This window comes from Lemur catta, chromosome 1, assembly GCF_020740605.2.
Source record: "Lemur catta isolate mLemCat1 chromosome 1, mLemCat1.pri, whole genome shotgun sequence".
In the NCBI taxonomy this organism is placed as follows: Eukaryota; Metazoa; Chordata; class Mammalia; order Primates; family Lemuridae; genus Lemur; species Lemur catta.
Genome location: NC_059128.1, coordinates 54,162,800 through 54,183,773, shown reverse-complemented (window position 1 = coordinate 54,183,773; position 20,974 = coordinate 54,162,800). Strand labels below are relative to the sequence as shown.

General features: G+C 32.4%; 1 protein-coding gene across 2 annotated transcripts in view; it reads left to right on the top strand.

Moving 5' to 3' along the window:
- The window catches only part of MIPOL1 (mirror-image polydactyly 1), a 274,962-nt gene that overhangs the window by 229,809 nt on the left and 24,179 nt on the right, over nt 1-20,974 (top strand). For both annotated transcript variants that reach the window (XM_045568308.1, XM_045568299.1), the window contains one exon: nt 2,228-2,458. In XM_045568308.1, the coding sequence (XP_045424264.1) occupies nt 2,228-2,458 (231 nt within the window). The remainder of the gene's footprint in view (nt 1-2,227; nt 2,459-20,974) is intronic.

Below are 20,974 nucleotides of genomic sequence, written 5' to 3'. Positions count from 1 at the left end.
AAATAGGACACAAAAAGCAATGCCATTAAAGAAATAATGATAAATTGGACTTCATTTAGATTAAGAACTTAACCTTCCTCAAAAGACAGCATTAAGAGAATGAAATATCACTGCACCCAAATTAGAATGACTAAAGTTAAAAGCACCGACAATACCAACCGGTGGGAAGATGTAGAGCAACTGAAACTCTCATACATTGCTGATGGGAATGTAAATTGGTACAATCAATATGCAAGACTGTTTGCAACATCTTGTTAATCTGAATATACATACACCCTATTGAGAAATTCTACAACAGAAATGAATACTTAGGTCCATCAAAAGACATGTACAAGAATATTCATAGTAATAACAGTGAAATGGTTAAATAAGTTGTGATATATGTATATAACAGAATAATTCATAGCAATAAAAAACAATGATCTACATAGAACAACAGAATGAATTTCATAAACCTAACACTGAGCAAAGTAAGCCAGACAAAAAGTTCAAAAACAAGCAATACTATTCTTGATGGAGGTTGGATTAGTAATTACTTTTTGGGAAGGCAATCAGCTGGGAGGGAACAGTAGGGAATTTTTTAGGTTTCTGCATTTATTCTATATTTTGTTCTTTACCTTTTCTCAAGCTGCATACTTTGTGTGCACTGTATGTAATTTATAATATAATAAACAATTAAAATGTAAGTAATGTTTTTAATCTAAAGAACATAAGCAGACATCTTGTTAAGGTTTTATTTTTTGTTTGTTTCTTTGTTTTTAGTTTCTTTCTTCTATCTTTCAAGTGGATAAAGAGGGTTGACAGAAGAAAATTGGAACTTGGAACAGGCAAGATGCAGAAAGTGTAAAAGGACATAGAAAGAATAGGAAAATGGGCAAGACACAGAGTCTTTAAGCATATGGGTTGGTAGAACTGAGAAATGAAATAGGCTTAAATGAATAACAATGTGGAAAACACAAAGGAAGATACTTTTTTGCACTCTACAAATGTGACACTGTGCACCATTGTAATTTTGTATATAGTAACCAATTGACCAGAGTTCAGTAATAGTTTCTGTTCTTAGGGACAAATTTGAATCCTGAAATGATTTGCTGACTTTTCTTGTTTTATGTCCATCTTATTCCTATGGGATACCTTCTCCAAAGTGAGCACACTGTAAAGGCATATTATCGGTAACTTAAACTAAAAGAAAAAATGTATAATTAGTTTGAACAGTTTTAAATAAAGTATCAGACTAGGTAGATATTAGGCCAGTGCTAAAGTTCACGGACTAGCTTTTTACAGGTTTAGGAATTATATTGCTTTCTTTCACATTATCAATCTGTATTATCTAGTTAGGTTGTTTTACTTCACGTCTCTGATCAACATTTCCTTTGTATGCATATAATGAAATGATTTTATTTAATAAAAAAAGAACATCTCCTATGTGGATTTTAAATTTCCCTTATTAAATATTTATATTTTCAAAATGTCTTTATTTAATTGAGTGAGGTGCTTGGTGCCATTTCAAAATAACCTCAGGTGGTAGGTGTAATGACATATCAAAGATTTGACCTTTAGCATTTTAGGATTCTATTTGTCTGCATTTTCTTCTGCATTCATTTAGTCTTAATTTAAATGCTATTTCTCTATATAACTTAATGAGTGGATGTATTTGTCATAAGATTCATTAACCAAAAATATATCTGAAATGTATTATTTCTGTGCAGTCTGCCTAGTGATTTTAACTTCATTTATACCTCAACTGTGACAAGTAGAAAATGCTGTTTATAAGGCTGGTCAGTATTTGCATAAACCTCATTCATTGTCATTAAGTGCTTAGCAGAATAGACCCTGAATCTCCTAAACCAACACCCATTCTCTTATTTCTCACTTCTTTGCACTCAGCTTATTATATTTTTTATTTGCCTAGAGATACTTTATTTTCCATTTCTCTGCTATTCCTTTTAAAGAAAATTGAATGTAATATTTACACGGATATAATTAAATTAACATCTTGCAGCATCTTTTTGTATGTTTTGGTTGCATAATCATTTGTCTGGGTAGCTTGTAGCCTAGTAGCAGAGAAATTATCAATTATATTGTGACAGAAAAATTATTTTTATTTACTCATTTAAATATTTCCTTATTGATTTTTATAAATGGGGACTCGAATGGAGATTTTTGTCAAATAGATCATTGATCAGTCAGCATACATTTTTTTACCTTTATTTTTGTATTTTCTCAGTTTACACAAATCTTTATCTCAAGAAGAAAATCTGAAGGATCAGTTTAACCATACCCTTAGTACCTATGAAGAAGCTTTAAAAAACAGAGAAAGCATTGTTTCCATCACTCAACAACAAAATGAAGAACTGGCTACCCAACTGCAACAAGCTCTGACAGAGAGAGCAAACATGGAATTACAACTTCAGCATGCCGTAGAGGCCTCCCAAGTGGCCAGTGAAAAAGTTCAGAAGTAAGTAAAATGATCTTGCATTATTTCAAAAACCTGAAACAAAATGAAAAACACTTTCTTTTGGGAACTAGACAATATGTATTTATTGTTCATGTTGTTAATAATATAAGACAAAAGTAGATTGAACAAAATGAATTTTTTGTTTTTAGATTGCATATCATATCCATATTTGGAGTCAAAAAGTCATTTTCTTGGGAATCATTGTTACTATTTAGGGCAAACCATTTTATTTAATAACTAATCATCAGTTCGTGGAGGCCGTACTATTTAAATCATTTCATACTCCTAAGTTAATAGGCAAAGTTATTAGCAAGGGGAAGAGGCTGTCAAGTTACCACTGTACTCATTTAGCTTCACGATAATCCTGCTTGAGTTGGGATCATCTGTGACCTCTCAGTCTGAGACCTCTAGGTGCCTAGAGTCCAGTACAGTGAAATTAATTTTCTTGTGTTGTTCTTCTGAAGTATTCATTACAGCTTTTCACAGTGTATAATTATATTTGTTTATTTTGAATGATCTTTGCATTTTTATTAAAATTTAAATAAAGCTGCATAATCAGTCAGTCCTTCTGACAGCTAGCAAAATGTTAACAAATAAATTAACAGACAAAGAAACTTGTTAATTTATGGGACCTGAACATTGTAGCAGAATTTTCTGAAACACTTTTCATGTAATAGACCCTTTTTCGTATATTGTTAACAGCATTACAGCATTCACATACCTAATCACCTTCAATTTTTAAGACATACCTTTTTCCCTAACAATTTTTTTCCAGTTTTACGATATGAAGTAGTGCTCACTTCAAGATTTCTTATTTCCTACTACTTCTTATTTGAAAATAAGTCATATCAATAATTTCCCAATATCCCTGAAACTATATTTTGATTAATATCGCATGGTCAGGTACATCTGTAGTAAAGACCATTTTAAAACAGTTTAGAAATTGTGCTTATTAATCTTTACTGCCAGTGTGCCTTGAAATTTTTGATTGATGTAAGTATTATATATATTTGTAAAGATTAGGTTTATATTCAGTTAGAAACTATATATGGTTATTCACAATATACATTAACATTCTAAGAATATATAAGAAGATCTCATTTCATTGTAAATCACAAACAGTAACTTTTAATAGTCAGAATCTGATTTAGCTCTGTTTGCTCAAAATCTACACATAATTACAAATTTCAAAGTTTTCTTTACAAGTAATCCTTTAATTTCTATATAGGACTAAAATTCCCTAAAACACTGGTTCCTAGAGACCGATTAGATTTTCAAAAAATCTTTGAAAATGTTGTCAACCATTTATTTTTTATTTGTTAGATCTCATCAACTATCATTATCATTTTGGAAAAGAAAGAACTTTTGTATACCAAGAAGTGGAAGTAACATCATCTCAGAAAATGCCCTAAATTAAGTAATTTTAACTGTTTGACAAATTCACTATATCCTTATTTTATACATTTAACCACAGAAAGATCACAACTTTTTAAATGGAATGGCATCAATCCTTAGATTAGAGTTTAAGCATGGTAACTATGTCATTTACAAGAGTTAAATGTCAAATTTAAATGTTAAAACTTTTATTCTTCTGATTTCCAACAATAAGACCTAAATGAAATATTACCGGCTTTCCTTTTCATATTCAGTTCATTGTATTTCATTTTTAATTGCAATCAGTTGGGCAAAGTATATCTTCTTTGCAGTTAATGTGGACATCAGCCTATTTTATTGAGTTTAAAAGGAAGGTCATCCTCTTAAAGGAAACCAAATTATAACTCTTTGTAACATGGTATTAGTATTTTCCATATAATCTCAAATTTATTATTATTATTATCATTATTAGAAACAGGGACTTGCTCTGTTGCTTGGGCTAGAGTGCAGTGGCATCATCATAGCTCACTGCAACTTCAAACTCCTGGGCTCAAGCAATCCTCCTGCCTCAGCCTAACAAGTAGCTGGGACTACAAGCATGTGCTACCACGTCCAGCTAGTTTTTCTATATTTTGTAGAGATGGGGGTCTTGCTTTGTTGTTTAGGCTGGTCTTGAACTTCTGGCCTAAAGCAATCCCCACCTCAGCCTCCCAAGTGCTAGAATTATAGGAGTGAGCCAGTATGCCTGGCCTGAAATTAATATCACTAGCAGATATTTTAGAGTCCTTTGAAAATATGTCAATATTCCAGGCAATTTAAAATTTAAATTGAAAAGGTTCACATGACTTTTTCTTTCTCAACCAAATTTCTTGAATAACTGATTTATATTCACTATCTCTAATTTTTCAATTCCCATTTACTCCTCTGCTACTCAGTGCACTATGACTAGTTCTTATATGAAAATTGGTCTTCTTAAGATAGCCAGTAATTTCCTAGCTACAAAATTCAATGGCCCATTTTTAACTATGTTTTTATAATGCAACTAATAATATAATCATGGTGAAAACAAATAAAAATGCTGATATATCTTCAATAATATAGCACAGTGGTTTAAAAGTTCAGGCTTTGGATTCAGAATGTGTATATGAACTTGGACATTTTATTTTAAAGCTTTGAGCTGACATGGACAATAAAACATGGACAATAAAACATGAACAATAATACTTCTACCTCATAACATTGTGAGAATTAGATAAGATATAACATGTAATGCTTTTAGAACAATGCATGTTAAATAATCCCCCTTTCTCTTGGCATGTCACTCCATAGTGCACTATCTAATTCATCAGTAGGGCTCTGCATTTTTAAGACTAAATGCCTTTGTATATTTTGGACACTCTGCTTGGAACCTTTTGTGCTTTTCTTCCAGGAGAACTTTATTCAGCCTATGAGAGTCAGTGTAGCGTAGAGGATAGAAGACAGGCTTTAGAGTCAAATCAGACAGTCCTGGGTTTAAATCCTTATCTCCTACTTATTACCCATGAGATTTGGAGCAAATTATTTAACCTCTTTAAGCAAAAGTTCCTCAGGTGAAGAACTTGGACTGTAAAACTGGCTTCACAGGAAGGGTTCTTATTAGGAATAATTGGATAGCCTAGTACAGTGCCAGTTACTATTATAAGCATTGTATAAATTATATTATTAGTATCATCATGTTCATCAATATAGCAAGACCAATTCAATATGTCTTGTCTACAAAGTCTTCTCTAACTTCCTAGAAAGTAAAATCACTCTCTTCTGTGTATGTGATAGTATTTTGTGCTTTAAGAAAAAGGATTATTGGAAGTTTTCAAGTCAGCAATATTCTCACTTACTTGAACCTGTTGCCATATACAGTTATTTTGTTATTTATCTGTTTATGTGTCTTTCCTACTAGACTGTGAGTTCCTTGAGAGTAGGAACCCTGTCTTAGTCACTTTTGTATTCCTAACAATTTATATGATACATCTTACCATTCATTAAGTGCTTAGTGTTTTGTTTTATTTTTTAATGATAATACAGATAGAAAGCTTGTGTACTGAAGTCTGGGAATTATATAGATAAGGCACAACCATATGATCAGAAAATATTATTTTAGTACTTATTAAGATTAACAAGCACCCCAATGACAAATGCTGTCCACTTTTAGAATATTTTTCCTGCTTGAACTATCTTTCTCATTTAATACTGTTCACCATTGCTTCTTGAAGCCTTTTCTTTTCTTCAGTTCTACAGCACCATTTTCTTCTACTACTTCTCTGACTATTCCTACTCCATTTCTTTCAGGGAATACATCTTCCAGCTATCCCTAAATAATGATTTCTCTACATATTTTATTCTTCTTTTATCTCTACACAGTTCCCAGGAATGTCATCCATTTCCATAAGTTTCAACTACTACCTATTAGTCAGCTAACTTCCAAATATTTATCTTAGTACTCACCTATCTCCTGAGATCATGTTTCCAAAACTCTTTACTGTCCACTCCCCTGAAAATAAAGTTCTCTCCATTTTCCTGTATTTCCTGTCTCAATTAATGGGCTTCAGCAACTCAGCCCTGTCCTTGTTTCCTCATTCTTTTTACCTTTCACAGTCACTTTGTCACCCATCCTTGTTCTTTCTCTCATTGTTCTAGTATCATTTCCTACCACGACCTCTACCACACCATATTTGCACATGCTATTTCTTCTTAGAACATATTCCTTCATTTTATTGCCTGGACAAATTTTTGTTACTAAAGTCCAGTCAAAATGTTACCCCTACTGTGAGGCTTTAACTGGCTTCCTCCAGTTAATTGTTTCTTTATTTTATCTTTATTATTTTCATAGTATATAATCCATACCTTTACTAATAATCTAGGTGTTAAAACTGTTTTGTATATCTATTCCCTATCTACTATCTCCCAAATTTTGTAAGACATGGATATTGTTGTATTCACCTTTGTATCTCCATCTCCTCCAAAAAGCTCATGAAGATGCCTGCTATAAAGTAGGTACTCTGTAAATGCTTATGAACAAATGAACTAGAGCAATTTAATGCTCTGAGAGAGTAACAGAATAAGGTAAAGGCAAATAAGTCGGGAATACACAGGAGAATTTCTGATGTACTCTGATCTACTTGAGGTCTGTGATAAAATCTTTTTCTCCCAAGCCAGCACCCAGAGCTTACCAGTTTCACAGAAAAGTGTGACTTCTGTGGCTGGTCCTGCCTGCCTCCCCTCGCTGCCACCACCATACCATTCACTCTCCCAGGAACTGGGAGCTCTTACTTCCTATTTACCAGATTTTAACCTTTGTTCTAACCTTCTACTTCCATCAAGTTTCATGACACTTAAAGGACCTGAAATCTTCAGTAATAGTGGCAAGAGACCATATGCTGTTGCTAATTGTAGAATTTTAAATTTATTTTCTTTGAGAGTCATAAAAATGTTTAATGATTTCTTAAATATTTTAGCCTACAGGAATATTAATGGCAAGAAAAGTTGTATAGAATTGCCATCCATAAGTTAGCCAGTATTTATAAGCAGAAATGCCTTATAGTGTAATAGTCAACGAATGCCACATCTCAGTGCCCAAAAATAGCTTCTTGGCCCAGCTGTCATAAAGCCTAAACTTTTACCAGTGGAAAGCCATTCCCTTGAGTTAAACATTACTCTCTTTATGTATTTCTTTGAAAAATGTGCATGTTTGTGGAAGAATAGTTCATCGTGATTTAGGTTTCGCATTGCTCTTTTCCTGATACTGAATGCACTTGGTTTTGGAGGGAGGAGTTATGTGGAAATAGAGGGACCTCAAGGGCAGGTAAGAGCACAGGAACTTTGTAGGAAAAACTTCTCTTAATAGTTTTACTAAGGACCATCCCTAATCCCCATTTACTTAAGAGAAAACTGACACACCAACCATTGAATGATGTTTTCATCATGAGAGATTTAAAACTTTGTGATTCTTTATGTTGTATTTTATTTTCCATCTGTCTTTATATCTACAGGCATGCTTCTTGCGGCCTGGAACAAAAGTTCCGAAGGATTTTTAAAGATAACATTTTGCTATACTTAGCGTGCCTAAGCTACACAGAGTTACTTAAAGTAAAAGTAATTACAGCCAGACTTACAAGGTTAGAACTTTCAAAGATCTAGGCTGTACCTTGAAATAACTTTGTTACATATCTTTACTGTGGACTAGATTTACGGTGTTATGATTCAAATTACCTCATAAACTGTAACTAATAAATAGGTAAGACAGCTGTAGACAAAATTATAAACTTTTAAGCTTATTTTCAAGAAAAGATGTATCAATTCTTCAGAACTTTGTATACTTTTCTTTTTAAAAGAAGTCATTTACTTAAAATTTGCACTTCTGCTCATTTAAAATTTTTATAACATAATTAAAATATGAAAACTCAGGTTAAAATATTTCAATTGATAGATTTTTAAAATAGTAAATTGCCTTTTGAAATATAGGGCACCCTGTATCTTTTGAGTGTTATTGACAGAAAAAAAAAAAAAAAGAAGAACACATAAAGCTATCAAAGTCTTTCCTGCCTCTTGACCAAATACTGATTTCTATGAAGAAGTTGAAGGTACAAAGAAATCGTGAATTCTCAGCCTGGTTTCCCTGCTGATGAGTAAGAACTGTCTGTAGTTCTCTTGGAAGTGTCAGGGGAGTCACCACAGTGTCACACAAGGGTTCTTAGTATAGAGCAAACATGCTTTCCACAAACTCAGCTGCTTAATCTGTTTGCAGGTTGAATTATAAAACAGGATAGAAGACTCTGGGTGCTGGGAAGGGGAACAGAGCATTTCCACAGTTTCTTGATTAAAAAACAAAAAGCCTACTATTTTCATCAAAAGACTTTACTAGACTTTTTAGTTTTATTGCTGGCTCCAGAATCTGATTTTAACCATAATAAAAATTAATTATGCTAAAATATTCTCAAGAAGTTTAATGTGAAAAGTCTAAGTGAATTTTTTCATAGTTTTATTGTGTTTTTATTAAAATTATTCTAGTTATTGTCAACTTTACTTGTGATATTTTTCCTACCAATTCTTGGTTGGACTGTAAGTTCCAAGACAATATTAGACATGCTTTAACACTGTAAATACTTATTGATTGAATCTAAGAATAAGTTTCATAAATTCTTAACTCAGCATAAGGTGTAAATTACTATTTAATATAATGTTTAAAGGAGACTTTGATTTATCAGTACTCTTAATAAGTGGGAAGACTTAAAACTTTTCTGGGAATTGTTCTTTAAAATCTTTCTTGTGTTTGAAATTTAAAAGTTCTGTGAAATATATGTACCTCAGCAAATAATTGATCAGATAGTTAATTTATTTGTGATAGTTTATCAACAAATTCCCTCCCCAATTAGCTTTAGAAGGTGCCTTCTAAATGTAGATTTAACTAGATATAGCTTTATTGTCATTTATGTATGGAAGATGGACTTAGAGGAATCCTAAGCAATCATCATAAGATATACAGCATCTAAACATGCTTAACTTTTATTCCTGGACATGTGATATACTTTTAAAACTTTAATATTCTGGGTTTGTGAATCATTGTTTTTAAATTGTCTGATTACCTATTTAACTTATGAAATACAAGTTCTTATGCTCTGTCAAACAAGCATTAAAATTATCAATTCCATTATATATTTGTATAATAGATCACTTTTCTCATCCTACTTTTATTATATACAAATACACCTATCATGTTTGACAGATTTATAATTATATTAAATTTTTATTAAAATTAAAGAATTTGGTCTTACATTAAATCGTTAGGGAATGTCTCACTTTGACATGAAGAAGACACATAGTTTTTAACTGTCTGGCTCACTCCTTTGTGCCAGGGAAGGATTAATGTAGCATTGTTAGGATTGGAGCCCAACCCAGAATTTGAGAAATTCCAATGGAGTGCAAAGTGTAGGATCTAGGCTAAAGAAGAAAAGGGGCTCTCTAAACCTAAGACGCTATACTTTCCTTGATAAGATAGGTCCCTTTTATAGTTAAACTTATAGAATAAATAAAAAAGAGCATGATGGTAGGAACTAAAAAGTTACATTATTAATATAACATGGCTTCTTGTATTTGATCTAATTCTTCATTTCAAAAGTTCTCTCCCAACAGATGAACTAGTGTTGGGCTAATATATATCTTGACATGGTAAGGTAGATAAAAAGTGTTTCAGGTGAACAAAATAGAGAGGAATGAAAGAAAAAGGGACAAAAGACTAAAATATGGGAGATCCACACTGTTTTGATTTAAGACTAAATTAAATACAGGAGTTTTATTTTTGTTTTTCATTAATCCTAGCGCAACAATGATTTAAAAAGTAGGAGGTAGGATTTCTATCATTTTAGGGAAATTATAGAATCTACTTCTGATGATATTTTGATCATATACATTTTAACTAAAACTTGATAGGCTAAAAAAATACAACAGTTCTTATACCTGAGACATTCACATGTGATTTTCATGTGTATATTTATATACAAAATGTAAGCTTCTCAGAGGGATATATTAATATGATCTAATAAGTATCCTTTTCCTTGATTCTGTTCTTAGCTGCAGTCAAAAGCCTTCTTACTTTTTAATACTTGACAGGCTATTTAGCTCCTGGGTACTTCTGTGCAGTTAAGAGTACTCATCCATCTTACCTGAGATCAGTTGAAGAACTGATAAAGCTAAGATGTATAAAGTGATTTGAACTCCCTAGGAAAAGGTTACTTAATGATCCTAATCACTAGTGCACTTTAAAATAAAAGGGAAAAGGAAGCTATTGTAGAAATCAGTTTTAGAAGTTTTTGTCATTCCTGCTTGGATGTTGCTCAATCTTATTATACTTGATAAGATATATTGTTATACTTGGTATAACTTATTCAGAACTTCCCCCTTTGTCTTCTCTGTTCTTAAACACATATATTGGATATAATGCATCTACCTGTTAATATAGAAAACATATACATTTTATATAAATCATGATCTGGTTTGCTTTTAATAAGTCCTTGGTATATTCATCTAAAATCTGATTACACAGTTATACAGCCTAACTAAACAAATAGTTAAAACTTTCTTACTAGGTACAGATTTTATTCCCAAAATATAATTGGAAAAACTCAACTGAACCCAAGAGCAAGTAGAAATACAAATTTCACTTGGCTTCTAAGATTCCATGAATGATTATTTCTCCCTGCTAGGTCAGATGCATATTTGGCACTCAGTAAATTCAAAGAATAAAAGAATCCTTTTCTTATTACACTGTAACTTGTCTGATGTTGAAATCATAAACATTGTCCATACATAACTTCATTCTTGATCATTTACATTTAAAGAGAAAAAAACATTATATAACAATATTGAATATAGTGGCAGCTAAAAATATGTATCCTTTCTTCCTTAATTGTTATATATATATTCTTGAACAATTCAGCGGAGGCAGTTTTTTCCCTCACTTCTTAATCTAAGTACAATGAAAAAAAATAGTTATACTATTATAGATTACTTTTTCAGATGTTTTTATAGAAAGACTGACTAAACATTAAAAAAAATTCCAAAAACTACATAATAAATGGTACTTTTGCAACTTTCTAAACTAATTTTAGTTTTTTGGTTGCTTTGGCATTTATGCCATAAAAATTAATAGTTCTTAGAATATCATCATCATTTTACTTTTTCCTTGCCACATATAATAGTATCCTAAAGCATGTGTAAGCATGTTATTTCTCTTTGTGTTATCATTTGCCATATAACAAGCTATATAATGGTAAAAATAACATAAAGCATATTTAATATCTGGAAACATCTTCTTTCTTAAAATAATCTGCCTTCTGAGCTGAGTTATGTGTATTTCACATCAGTCTTCCAAGAAGTTCTCTACTACTGCCTCTCAGAGGGCCTGAATCTTTCCCAGAATGATGGGAGTAGCACAGTTCAACAACAAGAATGAATCTCTGTATAATCACACCACAATGTGAGGTGACCCTAAGACAGAGAACTGACCAGATACACATATGGGTTTTAGGAAGACTTTCTGATGCTCTTTTTTAACACAGCTGTGAGAAGAATGTGACTAAGACCCAGTAGTCATTCTTGAGTATAGCTGGCAAAGGAAACCATGAGGAGAAGAGAATTTAACACATGGGTGTAAGAGAGTCCGGCTTCATTGATGCGATCTGAGGGGAATGCCTAATGACTGGAAGAATCAAACTTGGCAATGAAAACACAAAGCTCTTTTCATCAATTCAAACGCAGACTCTAAAGCTGCAGATGGTCACCTCCAGCCTTGTCTATTCAGTGTGGGGTTTTATAAAATGGCACTTTGGTGAATACTAATAGATCAAAACAAAGATTTAATAACGTAAAGATGTGGTGTTCATTTTTAAATGAGTATACAGGTCAGTGTCTCAGAAAAGGATAAAAGGAGTACCTTTTATTTGTGGGTCTAAAGTCTTTTAGTTATTTTTCAACTTCAAAAACAAATGACATCTTTAATGTACAGATTGTGTTTTATGAAGAACATTTCACATTATGAGAAAGAGACTAAAAATTGGGGTTTATATTTGTGCTTATTGATTTCATTGCTTCTGTTTGAGGGCTTTCAATTTATATTTGTTAATGCCATTCTTTAATATTTTCTTGAAGTCCACTTGATAGAATAAATTTATGTTTCCATTCTCAAGGATGAATCAACTAATTAAAAATTTAGGTCAAACATTTTATACTTGGAATAGAACTTTTCTCTTACCTTTTCAGAGAATCCAAAGAGACATTGTTTAATACAAGGGAAGCCTCTGAACTTTAATCTAGACTTGAAATTACATTTTTGCTACTTTTCATTTGATTTTCTAGGGTTTTAGAAATTAATAACAATTGTTTATATATTAAAAGATAATTCATTGTATTCAACTTGTCACTTATATTTACATAGCTGAATCTTACCTTAAAATAAAACATGGTATATTTTTCCAGAATAAGCTTTATCATTAGTTAGCACTTTATAATTTGTAAAACTCTCAATCTAAACCCCAAGAAATTAAGCTTTATTATCCAAAATAAACTTAAAATATGAACTTAACCCAAAGATAGCTTTCTTGTTTCTGCTATTTGTGAACTAAATATAATTATTAGGTCTGTATTCCTAACAGTTTTATCTAGCAAGTTACACTAACATATAATAATACACTAGGATTGAAAGTTGTAGGAGAGGCAACTTAATATCTAGTAAAAATATCAATGAACTAATAGGACCCTTACTGTCATTAATTAGGTATGTACATATTATTAAACTTTGTTTATTCTCCATTTCTTTGTCTAGAAAATAGAGTCGACATAACTTGCTTTACTTCAAAACACGGCAGTAAGGATCAAATAAACACATACATAAAAGTGCTTTGAAACGTATAATGTGCTCTATAAGTGTAAGCCATTGAATGTTTTTTGCTAATAATACATGTTTTAAGTTTAAAAATATAATCACCTATTTGGAATCAGAAATATTAAGGGAGAGAAAATAATATTTTAGCCTCAGAGACAATGTAAGTACCAAGTAACTTTTGAAAAAGAAAGTCTTTACACGGACCTTGAAAACTGCAAGTAAAAAGGGTTCTGTACATTCTCATGCATTACTGGTGAGAATGCAAAATGGTAAAACTCCTATGGAGGAGACTTTGGGAATATCTAGCAATATTACGTACGCATTTGCAGGAAAGTCACTTCTAGGAGTCTATCCTGAATATATACCTCCATGAATATGAAACAACATAAGAATTACAGTATTATTTTTAATAGCAAATAAAAACAACCCAAATAGAGTAGTTAAATAAACTGTGGCACATTCACATAGTGGAATACAATGGAACCATAAAAAAGAATAAGGAAAATATCTACAAACTGACACTGAGTGATTTCCAGGACATATTGCTGACTGAAAAAAATCAAGTACTTATAATAGACTGCCTTTTGTGTGAGAAATAAGAATAAAAGAGATGGGAAGGATAAACAAGAAGCTAATGAAAATGGTTACCTCTGGGCAACATAGTGAGAACCTGTCTCTACAAAAAATAAGAAAAATTGCTTGGGCGTGGTGGTGTATACCTATTGTCCCAGCTACTCGGGAGGCTAAGGCAGGAGGATCACTTGAGCCCAGGAGTTCAGTGTTACAGTGAGCTATGATGGTGCCACTACACTCTGACCTCAGTGACAGAGCAAGACCCTGTCTCTAAAAAAAGAAAGAAAGAAAAAAAAAAAAATGAAAGAAAGAAAAAAAGAAAACTGTTGCCTTTGGAGGTAGGTAGATGGGAAGGAGATGCAGGCAGAAGATGGGAATGTAACTGTACTGATTATGCCTTTTTGTCTAGTTTTGACTTTTGAACCATGTAAATCTTTTACATATTCAGAAATTAAAATCAAATTTAAAAGATAAAAAGAAAGCTCTAAAAGTGCCTGCAAATTGAAATAAATGTACCTAATTGTAGATCAAAATTTAAGACATTTATAGAGACAGGGAGATTTATGATGTCAAGTGCCTTCAAATAATATTTGGGGGGTTATTATTACTTTAGAAATTTTTCTGATTCAAATATTCTGTGCTTATGTAAATGATACCTTAACCACGTAACCTTTAATCAAAATTCATCTTTTAAAGAAACCTACTATAATGTAAAGAAGTTTTGCCTCAGAGACTTTGTCAATATCAGACTAGGTACTGTGATCCTTTCCTTTTGATATTATGTTTGTCATGCAGTTTTTGTATTAATTTTGATTTTGAAAACTATTTAATTAAAATGTTATTTATTACTGAGCGATTTTGTTTTTACAACCTCTGAATTTTTTTTTTTTTTTTTGAGACAGAGTCTCACTGCCTTGCCATAAGTAGAGTGCTGTGGCATCAGCCTAGCTCACAGCAACCTCACACTCCTGGGCTCAAGCAATCCTCCTGCCTCAGCCTCCTGAGTAGCTAGAACTATAGACACACACCGCGTAACCTGGCTAATTTTTGGTAGAGTCAGGGTCTCACTCTTGCTCAGGCTGGTCTCGAATTCTTGAGCTCAAGCAATCCACCCTCCCTGGCCTCCCAGAGTGCTAGGATTACAGGCATTAGCACCCACCTAACCCTCTTAAATTTTAACCTGAGATGAGTGCCTCATTCACCTAACTCTAGTTCTCACCCTGAATACTGTATAAAAGATGAAATAGACACTTCTAGAGGGGAAAAAAGATGTACCTGCTTTATCTTCATTAAAGATAACACTGATAGTAACTTCCTAAGTTATCCTAACTTGTATGATTTCTATTGAATGATGTTTCATGTTCAGAAATGATAGTGATATTATGGATCTGAACTCTGGTTCTTCCCACCTTGTGGAATTTGGCCACATTTTTAATATATATAGCTATAATGTAGCTATCAAGAAACCCTAACTCTGTCTAAATGTCTATATCTTACTCGTGTTCAGTATGTGCACCACTTTTGTCAACTGTTGCTTTATCTTTATTTCCATCATCTTTCATACTCTTTGTAGATCAGTCACCAAATCTATCAACAGTAGGGTCCTGATTATATTATAAGCCCTAAATGTTGATTTCAATTTGAGAATATATGGTTTTTATGAATCCAAGTTAAATCAGGTAGAGAAAATGAGTGTGATGATGCCAGCTTAATAAGTTGAATATTACTTTTACTTTGTAGGCCCATGGCTTAGTCTGAAATTTGAAGTTGCATTGATATATTATCTCTGCTAGTCTCCCAAAGGATGTTGCCCGTCTTTTGAATTAAACTTGAATAAAGTTGATTTGTATTCCCTGTTAATCAAAATTTGAAATGTTGACTTTAGAAAATTTCATTCAGTGCTAATTATATATGACTTTTATGAAAGTTAGGAAGGAACGAATCCTACATTTTAAAGTTTAGTATCAGCCTAAAGCCCTATGAAAACAATAGTGAGTAGGTTAATAAGCCATCTTAATAAGATACCTTAATAAAACTAACCAGTTATTCTGGCTTGCTGCATTTCACTTGGCAGTATAAAAATCAGTGACTTACTTCCTTCATCATTAATTGAAACTTTTCTGGGTTTAGAATGATCAAAACCTTAGCAATGTTAAAGCAACATTTCCTAGCCTTTCTTAACTCTTGAATCTCTTTAATAGCAATATATATTCTCTAGATAGTGTTTTAAACATCCTTTTTTGCATTGGTATAAGATAAAAGAAGTTAATTTACATTGATTGCTTTATAAATTTTATTTAAACACAATCTTTAATATTCATAATATGGAACATTACATAGTGTTTGACTTCAGCTATGTAAGAAAAAGCACAATTTGTTAAATTTTATAATGGTATATTAAGTTTGGTTTAAGGACCGAATATAAATAAGAAAGTAGATTAAAATTTAGTAACATATTATGACATTAAATAACTGCTTATGAGATGATATTTGGAATTCTTAACATTTTACTTTTAAAATGAAATAATAGAAGTTTTTCAGCCTTCCTTTGCTAGAATATTTCTGCAAATAGCACATTGTAGGAGTTTTGGTCTTTACTCCAATATATGAAAAACTAAATTGAATATTACTATTCCAATATTTTTTCTCTTTAACCATTTTTTAAGTAACAGCTACTTAATAAGCAATGTAAGTAGTGTGATCAAGTGAACACAATTTATAGATCTGGTGAAGAGAATATTGAGGTGAATTAATGGATTTTTCCATTAATTTTATGCCTCTTGTTTATTTGTATTTCAACATCAGTGTACTTTCTGCTTTCTCTAGATAGTCAATGGTCCATTAGGGATGGAAATTAAACAATTTACAACTGAGAAGTTAAAAGAAATTATGCTCAAAAATAACACGTTGGCCAACTATGTACAGCTGAATGATAATCAACCCAGTCAGCAGATTGAGTCATGAGCGTGCTCTGCTGATCTTTGCTTAAACTCCACTTTGCTCGTTCATATGCTCTCAGAAATCCTTAAACTATTCTATTTTAAATGGCAAAAAACCAAAAAATTAATGATAAGTTTATAATTTGTCTTTAAAAATAGAACTAGAATAGAGGGCTGGAGCAGTGCCTCGTGCCTGTAATCCTAGCACTCTGGGAGGATGAGTCAGGAGGATTGCTTGAGGCCAGAAGTTTAAGACCAGGCTGAGCAAGAGCAAGACCCTATCTCTACAGAAAATGGAAAAATTAGCTGGGCATAGTGGCACACCCTTGTAGTCCCAGCTACTCAGGAGGCTGAAGCAGGATGCGCAGGAGTTTGAGGTTGCAGTGAGCTATGATGATGCCACTGCACTGTAGCCCCAGGGACAGAGCAGGACCCTGTCTCAAAAAAAAAAAAAAACAAACACTCAAAGAACATTACCACCTTTGGCTACTCCTCTAAATATTTAAATTACAAAATTAAAAAATAATGCTTTAGTGAATTTCATTATATAGTTTTGCTCAACCTTTTTGCTCTTTTATCAATTGTAACACATTTTATGTTTAAAAATACTCAAAAATGTATTTTAAAATATTTTATTACTTATTAACCAAAAAAACCCCACAAATACATATGAAAGTCAAATAAATTACCTGAATTAGTCAAATTAGAGTATAAGTTATTGAAAGAAAGAAAAGCATTGTGTGCTGGAAAAAGTATGCATTGCATCATTTTTTTTTTTTTTTTTTTTTTTTGAGACAGAGTGTCACTTTGTTGCCCGGGCTAGAGTGAGTGCCATGGCATCAGCCTAGCTCAAACTCCTGGGCTTAAGCGATCCTACTGCCTCAGCCTCCCTAGTAGCTGGGACTACAGGCATGCGCCACCATGCCCAGCTAATTTTTCCTATATATATTTTTAGTTGTCCAGATAATTTATTTCTATTTTTTTAGTAGAGACGGGGTCTCACTCAGGCTGGTCTCGAACTCCTGACCTCAAGCGATCCACCCGCCTCGGCCTCCCAGAGGGCTAGGATTACAGGCGTGAGTGCATTGCATCATATTAAACAAATGTTAAAGTTTTCTTTACATATCTTCAAATAAGAAAACATTTTTTAAAAATTTAATAGTTTATTATAAAACAATTGACTGTATGACTTAAAATACTAAGTAAATATTTTTCTCATTGTAGATATAGTGTACAACTCAAAAACCTAATTTGTTTGTGTTAGTGAACTTACTAAATATTAGTCTTTGCTAGTCCAGTTTACACCACTTATCTTTCCTATGCCAACCTTCTGATTTTGCTCTCAAGTATTCCACAATTTGCTGTTATATGATCCTGGCCTCAGAGCTAGCTTTTCCAGTTTACTGAGTATGGTTATTATATTCTGTAACTGATAAATCAATAAAACCCTATTGTAATGTACAAACTCCCATCTCTATGAAGCAGTTATAAGCAAACTGTAAGAGAACACGTGAGTCCAAAAAAAGTATGTTGTGATTATATTGACTCTCAAAACATTTGACTTTCATAGAATACATGATTTTATTGTGTAGTATAAATTGATTGTAGTATTGCTTACAATATTTTGAATAATAATTTATTTCCAGTGAATGGTAAAAGAATAAAAATGTTTATATCCTAGTAATACATTTTAAGTAGCTATTCTGGAAAGCTACATGTTAGTGGCAGATTAATAGATATGAATCGTATTTCTTACTTCGGGAGTGAAACCAGGACCTGTAAAACTTTTGTGCTTTAGTAATTGAATTTTATGTTCATTTCATGTATGTTCTTTATTATATTATGATAGCAAAATACATTTAAAAATTTTAAATATCATTTATGTAACAATTTAAACATGATAAACTCTACACTGATTAAGGAAATATCTTTAGAAGGGAATGAGATGAATGTATCAAAGATTTACTTTAGCAGTCATGTTGTCTTGGTCATTTTAAAATAATTTCTGCTTAATGAAGATGTTTCATTACTCATTAGAATTTGACCAAGTCCTAAATAGTTAACCCATCTGGCTGCCTAATTCTTTAATGAGTCTTCACTTTGCTGTTTTTGTAATAGGTTTTGTCACTTTCAGAAATATCCACTTTGCCTACTAGAAAATGGTTGTTAGTATTTATAATTGGTTGATCTCGGTGTCCAAATTAGTTATTGTAAATTGAAAATCTAAACACAAATCATTATTGGTGGGTTAGTTGAGAAAGTAAATAGATGAGTTATAATAGCTATGTCAGATATAAATATGAGGGTTTTTTTTTCCAGATCTCAAAAATAAATGTATTTCATTCTAAGTAAAAAATATAAAAGAGAAAAATTCCTAATGGATGAAAGATGAAAGATTGTTGCACATTCAGCACAGGCCATGATTTAAATATTTTCCTAATCATAATGGTAGAATATTGATCAACTTTATTCATGTTTTTATTCAATACATTTTTTAAACATCAGGCACTGTGTTAGGCACTGGTAAACAAACTCAAACTTGACCTCATGAAGTAAACAGTTTTTCAGGAAAGACAAGTAGTAGATACTCATACAAATATGTATATAATTACAAATTATGTTTAATGTGATACAGAAAAATTCCTAGGAGCTAAAGGAGGGTATAAATAGGGAGATCCAGTTTAGATTTGTGGTAGGGGAAGAGGTTTTTTTCTAAGCTAGGACCAGAAGTGTAAATAGGAATCAGCCAGGGGGAAAAGCTTTCTATGTGGAAGCCAAAGCAGTGAACATGGCATGTTGGAGATAATGAAGGAAGATCTTTGCAACAGAGTGAGGGCTGTTTGGAGCAAAAAGGAGGATAGGATACTATGCAGAGTCAGACCTTATAGAACCATTTAACCCTTGGTTCATTTTTTGTCTGTTAATTTACATTTTTTATCTTTATCTTACAGGCAGTAGAGGTTGTTGATGGGTTTTAGTCAGGGGACATGTTCTGATTTACATTTTTAAAAGATTAACATTGCTATGTGGAGTATAATTGGAAAAGGGCAAGAGTAGAAGTAGAGACTTATTAGGAAGTAATAGAACTGATGAATTGTGATGAGTTGGATGAGGATGTCATTGGAGATGGAGAAAAGTAGTGAGACTTGTGATCTATTTGGGCAGTGGACTTCCTGGAAGGATGCAAGTTGTCCAAGGAGAGCTCCAAGATATTTGTCTTGAGCAATCTGATATATGGGCATACGACTTACTGACACTTAGAAAACTAGATGAAGAACAGAGTTGAAATGGAGCAATATTTATAACAGGTTGAATTGGAGTAGTATGTGAAACATCCAGCTATCCTTCTTGATATATTAAGTTTCCCGAGAAAGGACTTAGATTTATAACAGATAATGCTTCAGAATTATTAATAGGTCTGTTTAAGAAAATACTTGGGATTTATATTACTTATATTTATTGTAAAAATTTCTAGTGAAAAGAGGATAACCTGGATTTCTCCTCTGATAACCTTACCATTAGGCTATATGAAGAGGCTGGATAACATCCTGTGATGTATTTCTGCAATACCAGGCATGACCTCAGAACACTAGTTAGTGTATTTTTCCTTCCAATAAAACAGATCATTTTTATCTAAAAGTTTCCATTGAACTATCTTGCCAAAGACCAATTTAGGTTTTAAGACTATCTTTTTTTGTTTGTTTGTTTGTTTGTTTTTTGACATACCATAAAACTCACCGACTGTATGTGTACAGTTCAATGACTTCATTTATATTGGGTCATTAAATATGAAATGTCTGATTTTTTTTTATTTCAGCTTATTATGGGGGTACAAAAGTTCAGGTTATATATATTGCCCATGCCCCCCATGTCCCCAAGTCTGAGCTTCAAGCGTGTCCATTCCCCAGACAGTGCACATCACACTCATCACGTAGGTATATACCCATCCCCTCCCCCACCCTTTCCCCCCCAGTCAGAACTTCAAGTGTGTCCATTCCCCAGACAGTGCTCATCGCACTCATCATGTAGGTATATACCCTTCCCCCCCCAGCCCCCACCTCTGTCCGATACCCAATTGGTGTTATTCCTAAATGTGCACTTAGGTAAAACTATCTTATTCACACGTTTGTCAATTATTTTGTGTCAGAACTCTTCTTTGCTATGTATATTTTCTGCTAATAATGAACTGGTTTCATATGAAAAGATATAATGGATACA